Source organism: Phaseolus vulgaris, chromosome 4 (assembly GCF_000499845.2).
Source record: "Phaseolus vulgaris cultivar G19833 chromosome 4, P. vulgaris v2.0, whole genome shotgun sequence".
In the NCBI taxonomy this organism is placed as follows: domain Eukaryota; kingdom Viridiplantae; phylum Streptophyta; class Magnoliopsida; order Fabales; family Fabaceae; genus Phaseolus; species Phaseolus vulgaris.
Genome location: NC_023756.2, coordinates 40,111,896 through 40,120,363, shown reverse-complemented (window position 1 = coordinate 40,120,363; position 8,468 = coordinate 40,111,896). Strand labels below are relative to the sequence as shown.

At 38.9% G+C, this 8,468-nt stretch overlaps 1 protein-coding gene across 1 annotated transcript; it reads right to left on the bottom strand.

Annotated features, from left to right (window-relative positions):
• Positions 1 to 4,664: 4,664 nt before the first annotated feature.
• On the bottom strand, positions 4,665 to 5,195 carry LOC137838810 (uncharacterized). The gene has a single exon (XM_068648033.1). It carries the CDS (start codon positions 5,193 to 5,195, stop codon positions 4,665 to 4,667), a length of 531 nt encoding a protein of 176 aa, XP_068504134.1.
• Positions 5,196 to 8,468: the final 3,273 nt, after the last annotated feature.

Genomic DNA, 8,468 nt, shown 5'->3' with positions numbered 1-8,468 from the left:
TAACTGGAAAATATTTAACTATACCATTTTTAAAACTGTTTCAAAGGTATAAATTTGGTCTGGTAAAATAGAAACCAAAGACAATTAATAAAAAAATATAGCCTTTATATAATGGTGTGGATTAACCCCTCAATTAAAATCAAATGTAAATGTTAAAATATTTCTGAATGATAAAAAATCAGTCTTAGAAAAATATAATGGACTAACATTAGAAGTTAACTATAGAATAATATGTGTATAATTTGTTTGGCGTGTGTTTTAATAATGTCAACTATTATCAATTTCAGCAATAAAACAGTTCCATCATTATCAATGTAGTAGTATAATATTATAACAAATAATCGACATTGTTTAAAAATCAAAAAAATTATATCATCAAATAATAATAAAATCTTTAATGGAACCATATATATCCTGTTGCTTACTTTTGAGTTGCAAGAGATGCATTTTTGAATCCAATAAACCCTATTTTTAGATCACATCGAAATATTTGTTTACCTTAAAAAGAAATAAATATGTTTATCATTGTTGATTAAAATTAATTATTAAGAATTATGCTCAAATCTTTTATAATATATATAGAGAGAGAAAGAGAGAGTGAGAGAAATGGTTTGGGCCTGAACCCAATCTGCTTTACCGTATGTGCCCGTTTCTTGGCAATTTATTTTTGCACGTCCATAATTTCCTTTTGCACTTCCACAAATATTAAAATCTCCACTTTGCTCTTCTAGTCTATTTAAAACTGATTTTGAATCTAGAAATATTTTTGCGTGAAAAAAAAAGAGCTTTTAGATTGTACAATTGACTTTCTGATTTCATAAAGTGGAAACTTTTTTCATTATAGATTGTGAAATCTAGAAATTCTTTTGACTTCTAAATTGTGTAATCCCAAAAGTTTTTTTTATTTTTAGATTATACAATCTATTAGTCATTTTTTTTTGCGTGAAAAAAGTTCTCAAATTTAAGAACTTGGAAATCAATTTTTCAAAATAAAACCTTTAAGATTATGTAATCTAGAAAGTTTTAATCCTTGAGTCCATTCATGACACAACATATAGATAAGAGTGTGACAACGAGAAGGAGGATTGCATAATCCAAAATACTTATAAATCTATGCATAATGATATAAATGGCCTTTGCATTTTGAAGTTTTTCAATGTACAAACTAAACTTTCAAAGGTATTTGTTCTAAACAGAAGTATAGACGAACCTCTACCTAGAACATCAAAAGTGGTTAAGGATAGGAACACCCTTTCACCGATGAGTATTCAATGTATTAGATCCTCTTTCCAGCAACATATTACATAATATATATATGGGTGTATTCCTAACCTCCATCTTACGGTTATGATTGTGTCTTAACTGAGTATTTAAGGCTAATTACTCTGAATCCTGCCTCGTGCCATGATGTCCGCCTACTATCACGATCGACAACCGATCTTGATACACCCAGGATCGGGTCAGACCCATATCCTTACATGCCCCTCAGCCTCAAGCGAAGCCAATGAAGCTTTATTGAGATAAGGGTCTGAGGGTGACCTATCCTTTCTCAAGATTGGACTAGGCAAATATCCTTACGTGCCCCTAAGGCTCCAACGTAGGATACCGAGGCTCTAATTAATTGTCTTTCAAAATCCAATATCGTCCACTTTATCGATACTAACATTCTTCATTTAATGCTCTGCATCATGATACTATCACTCTTCATTTAATGCTCTGCACCACGTCTCATCACCCATCTTTTCTCCTTCTTTGCGTCCACGTGCTGCACCACATCTCATCACCCACTTTTTCTTCTTCCATGCACCCACGTGTCTCCCCATGTTGGGCCACACTTTAATGAATTAATGTAAATCCCTTTCTCACGCCTTTTCAATTCTGCATCCCTTTACTACTTCCATCGTGTCTCTTCCCCTACACCTCATTGCCTTCGCGTTATCCCTTTGCCACTCTTTACACCCACTTCCACTCTCCAGGTACGCAATTGATTTTCTTCTATTACTTGTGTTATCTTGACATCCATCCTCCTGCGTGCTTTCCCGTTCATGCTTAACTCACTTCCAGTCGTTCCACTGCTTGCATCAACACTGCATTTCAGATTTATCATTGATATAGGGTTTGCGGTTATCCTTCCCTTCTTATACGGTGTTCATTCCTTGTCCCTCTATCCTGTAGTTTCTTGCTCGTGGATTACAATGCTCTTTATCCCTGGGCAAAACTTGATGTTTATGTATTTACTTCCTTTAAACGCATTAGAAAACTTCGTCATGCTCAATCGATGAGTCATATTCACTCCGACAAAGATCTTGTTGTTCCTTGCAAACCTACAGAACCCATTTGTAGTAGTTGTTGTTTAGGCGAGTCACCCTTATGCTTTTTCTATGAAATGTTGTTTACCAAACTCGGTTTCCGCTAGCCTTTGACTCCCTTCGAAAAAGAGGTTCTTAGTGCCATGAATGTGGCTCACTCACAACTTCACCCAAATAGCTAGGCTTTTGTGCGAGCCTTCTATATCCTGTGTTGTCAGCTTAACTTTGTTCCGAGTGAAAATATGTTCTTCTACTTCTTTGAATATAAAACTTCCAAACGAACTTCCTGGGCTTTTATTAGCGGAGCGAAAGATCGAGCCATACTAACCTTGTTCCAGTCTTCCTATAAATCTTTTAAAGGCAAGTTCATAAAAATCCAAAAGGCCGATCACAATCCAGATTTCTTTGAAGGGTTTCCCCTTTACTGCACATCCAATCCTCAGAGTCAGCAATCTCTTTCTCCTGACAACCTTGAGAGTAATGAATTTAATGACTGCAAAAACCTTGACGACTTAGGGATTGTCTTTGAAACTTCCATACTTTTAAAGCTCGAGTTCCAACTACATGACCTAAAAGTCTATATCGGTACACACTTCTATTGGTTCTCCTTATTCCTCTAATTGTTTATCGGTGTCTCATTAATACTTTCCTTTTCAGATAACGCCATGCTTCTTACTAAAGCTGAAATGGCTCGCCGACTGAGGGAGGCTTCCTTAAAACCTAGCACCAAACCAATTGTTGGTGATTCTGAGCACACCACCAACTTACCGGTACGAAAGAAGCGTAATGTTGAGGGTCGCCCTCCAGAAGGCGCATTCGACCTAGATGATCATTTCTCTCACCAACAAGGATCATCAAGAGCCCAAGCTTCACATAATGAGGCTAACCCTTCCTTTGAGATGAACGTCTCTTCCTGGCCCGAGCTGCTAAACGCCTTTGACCACGTGGCCCACCGGCTGTTGAAACAAGACAAAGAAAAATAGACGAGCTAAGCAACAAAGTAGAGAGTGTTCGTACCACGAATTCTCAACTTGAAGAACAACGATTAACAACCTTAGTTCATGACCGCGACGATGCTCTTAGTAAGCTCCAAAGAACTTGAAGATTATGCTCACCATCAGGATGAACATCAGGCCGCCAACCGAACTTGGAAGAACACTTAAGCCACGCTGCATAATAAAATAAACACTTTGGAGAATGCATTGGAAGTAGCTAAGAATGAAATATCCTGATCCTTTGTGGACGATTTCCATGGAGCTGTGGAGCAAATCAAAGTGATCCATCCAGATTTGGATATCTTGTTTATGAGCCTTTTTAAGAGTGTTGTTGATGGTCAGATTGTGGATGAAGAATGAATATATCAAAGAAACTTTAAACCTCGGTATCATTTTGAAAACTTAACCATATTTCGTGTAATCAAGTTTACAATTGTTTCTCATATTTACTATTTGAACAACTAGACTACTGGTATTTGGGCGACTCTTATGATATCTAGGCTTATTTCCTACTTATTTGAACAAAATTTATTTGTAATACAACGAAACCAAACGTATCCTAATTCAGACTTAAAAGAAAATCAACTTTAAACGTAATTTTTGAAAATAAATTATAAATATAATTTATAAATGACTTAACATCTCCAACCTGGCACCAAAAGTGGTGAATGCCTACCTCCTCCTTATGCTCGACATCATGGGTGGTGAACACCAAGCCATGGATTTTTATTGAACCGAGCATCTCCAGCTCGACACTATGGGCAGTGAACACCAATCCATGGTTTTTATTGAATCGAGCATCTCCGGCTCAACACCATGGTAGTGAACACCTTCCCATGATTTTTCCTTGGACCGAGCATCTTCGGCTCGGCACTAGGGGCGGTGAACACCAACCCATGATTTTTTATTGGACCAAGCGTCTCTGACTTGGCACCATGGGCGATGAATACCTTCTCATGGTTTTTCTTAGACCGAGCATCTCCGGCTCGACACCATGGGCAGTGAACACCAACTCATGGTTTTTTATTGGATCAAGCGTCTCTGGCTTGGCAGCATGGGCGATGAACACCTTCCCATGGTTTTTATTGGACCGAGCAACTTCGTCTCAGCACCTTGAGCGGTGAACACCTTCCCATGGTTTTTATTGGACCGAACAACTCTGGCTCGACACCATGGGCAGTGAACACCTTCCCATGGTTTTTATTGGATATACCTGACCTTGAAAACAATTTAATAAATCATTGCAAACGCCAATCCATTTGAATTGGTAATTTATTATTAAAATGTTGTTGTAACATGTCTCAAACTGTAAAATAAATGAAAATCCCAACATGCAGGTTAGCTATAATAAAACCTCAAATTAGCTACATTCCATGTCCGAGTGATTTCCCCACCATCTAAGGTCTCCAACTTGTATGCTTCTCTCCCTATATGGTCCGATCCACCGCGATGCTAATTTGCTATCCATGTTTGCTTCTCCTGCCTTTCTTAAGATGAGGTCTCTCTCTTTGAACTCCCTTGCATGCACTTTGCTTAGGTATTTTGCTTCTATTCTCCATTTTTGCACTGATTCTCGTATCCTCGCTTTTTCTCTTAACTCATCAATAGTATCTAACCGGTACAACCGACCTTCTTCCGATGTTGCTTCCGAAAAATTTTCAACGCTTCTTGACATCATTTCCACCTCAATCGACAATATTGCATCCCCACCATATACCAAATCAAAAGGTGTTTCCTTTGTCGTTGACTGCACCGTAGTGTGATACGACCAAACTACTTCTGGTAAAATATCCACCCACTTGGCTTTGGCTGCTCCCATCTTCTTCTTCAACCCTTGTAAAATTACCTTATGTGTTGCTTCTGCCTGTCCATTAGTCTGCGGATGTTCCATAGATGAAAATGTGTCGGATTCCCAATTCTTCACACATGGGCCTCATCTTCTAACTAGCAAATCGTGTACCATTATCTGATATCAGTTCTTTAGGTATGCCAAACCTGCATATTATTGACCTCCATACGAACTTGGTAATTTTATCTGATATAATGGTGGTTAAAGCCTCCACTTCTATCCATTTCGTAAAATATTCAACAGCTACTACTATGAATTTGAATTGTCTTACCGATATGGGAAAAGGTCCCAGAATGTCAATTCCCCATCTAAAGAACGACCAAGGGGTGATCAAAGAGTACAATCGCTCCACTGGAATCTTAATTTCATTTGAATGTCTTTGGCACCTATCACATTTCTTAACATACTCTGCACAATCCCCTCTTAACGTGGGCCATAAAAAACCTGCCCTTAGTACCTTCATAGCTAAGGATCTCCCCCCGATGTGACTCCCACAAATTCCTTCGTGAATCTTTTGCATTATCCTTTCCTTTTCCAATTCGTCTACACACCTCAGCAACAGTGTCAAAAATCCTTTTCTATATAACTTTCCTTAAATTATCTGGAATCGGGCTATATTTTTTCTCAAAATAGCTTGTGCTTCCAACCCAACAGGTTCATCTCCATCTCTGAACCATTTTAAATACATGTCCATCCAACTATGCCTGCTACGAAGTTCCATGATCTCCCCAATGGTTACACTTGGTGTTGCTAAGCTCTCCTGAATGACCAACCTATGATTACCCCATTTTTTTGTACTTGCTAATTTAGCACTAAATCTGCTCGAGCATTCTGGTCATGTGGTACGTGCACCAAACCAAACTCCTCAAAATTGGTTGCCATATTCTATACCTTTTCCAGGTAGTTGGCCAAATGCGGGTCTCGTGCCTAGAAGTTTCCTGCCACTTGTTCGGTCACCTAATTGAGAATCACTTCTTACCACCAACCTATTGACCCCAATATCAATCACCAATCTCATTCCAGCCAACAAAGCTTCATATTTTGCTTGATTATTGCTCGCTTGAAATGCGAATTTTAACGACTTCTTTACTAGGACACCATCCGGCCCTTCCAAGATTATCACTGCTCCACTACCCTGCACATTTGACGCGCCATCCACATATAAGATCCATCCTCCCGAACCTCCCTTCACATCCTCATCATTTGAGGGTGTTAATTCTGCCACAAAATCTACAAGTGCCTGAGGCCTTACCAAGCCCCATGCCTTCAAACAACAACCCATACTCTGACAATTCAATCGTTCATTTCATCATCCTTCCTGCCAAATCCATCTTCTGTAAGACCTGCTTAATTGGCAAGTATGTCCTCACCACTACCTGGAAATTCTAAAAATAATACCTCAACTGTCTTGTTGTCATCACAACTGTTAATGCTGCTTTTTCTATCTTTTGGTACCTTACTTCCGCTCCTTGTAATGTCCGAAATAGATCAGCCTATGTTCATTCTCTTTCTCCTGTGTTAACATCGTGCTTATCGCCTTCTTTGTGACACACAAGTATAGAGGGATAGGTGACCCTACCATTGGTTTAATTAAGATTGGCGATGACGTTAATACTTCTTTTAACTTCTGAAATGCTTCCTCACATTCCTGTGTCCATATAAATTGATTACTCCCCTTCAGACATTGGAAAAAAAGAGACTGATCTTTCACCCGCTTTCGGAATAAATCTCGACAAAGATGCCATCTTTCCAGCTAATTGTTGCATTTCTTTAACTGACGTTGGACTCCGCATGTTCAAGATTGCCGCACACTTTTCTCAATTCCCCTTTGTGTCAACATAAAACCCAAAAACTTTCTTGCTTTTACTCTGAATACACACTTTTCTGGATTCAACTTCAACTTATATTTGTCCAACGCCTGAAAAAGTTCCCTCAGATCTCGCACATGACTATCAGCTTTTACATACTTCACCACCATATCATCCACATATGCCTCCACATTTTTGCCCAACATTCCCTCCAAAATCCGATCCATCAACCTTTGGTATGTCTCTCCTACATATTTTTATCCAAACGGCATTACGGTAGAACAAAAATTTGACAAACCTCCCCTAAATGTTGTTTTATCCTCATCCATAGGATGGTATTTGATTGTAGCCCAAATATGCATCCATAAAACTTAATAACTCACAACCTGAAACCCCATCTGCCAAGACATCAATATTAGGCAGAGGATAAGCATCCTTAGGACATGCTTTATTCAAATCAGTAAAATTTGTACACATTCTCCATTTTCCATTACTTTTTGCACCAAAACCACGTTAGCTAGCCAAGATAGGTACTGTATTTCACGAACATACCCAACACTCCTCAATTTCTTCACCTCCTTGTCTACTATATGTCGCCTTTCTTCACCTAATTTCTGTCTCTTCTGTACCACAAGTTTCACGTTCGGATTCATTGATAACCTATGGCATATGACATCAGGATCAATCCCTGGCATATCCTGAACCGACCATGCAAAAGCACTTAAATTGTCTTCCAAACATTCTATCTACTCCTTTTCCCATTCCAACTCCATACAACTTCCTGTCTTTAACAACTTACCCTCTCCAACTGCTACAATTTTTACTTCCTCCATTGGTTGTGGTCTTTCCCCCTCATAATCTACCCGTGGGTCCAATTCTACTTCCACATCTATCCTCTCTACCTGCCAAAATTTCTTTTTATTTTTTAAACTCCTCTCATAACACTTCCTTGCCATATTTTGACTCATCCTTATTACCCCTACTCTGCTCCGATCAGTAGGGTACTTCATCTTCATATGCACTGAAGACACTACTACCCCTAACTTATTAATAGTTGGTCGTCCCAATAGGATATTATATGATGATGGAGTATTAACGACCATGTACCTGATATTAATTGTCTTGGTATTGCTATCATCTTCAAAAGTGGTTCGAGCTTGTATGTATCCTCGCACCTGAACTGGATCGCCCGAGAACCTAACCAAAACCCCTTCATACGGCTTTAGCTCTTCTAACGATCCACTCATAGCCACAAAAGCATCCTAAAAAAGCACATCAGTTGAAGACCCTTGATCAACCAACACCTTATGGATACATCGACTTTTCATTACAATCGAAATAACCATGGGATCATTATCATGGGGAAAAACATCTTCCAAGTCTTCTTTGGTGAAACTCAGTATCGGCATTGGAGCGAATTCAGTAGCCAAATGCATCACCACTCGAGCATAACGCTTTCTATCGGCACTAGAAACTCCTCATCCCAAAAATCCTCCTGCAATTGTAT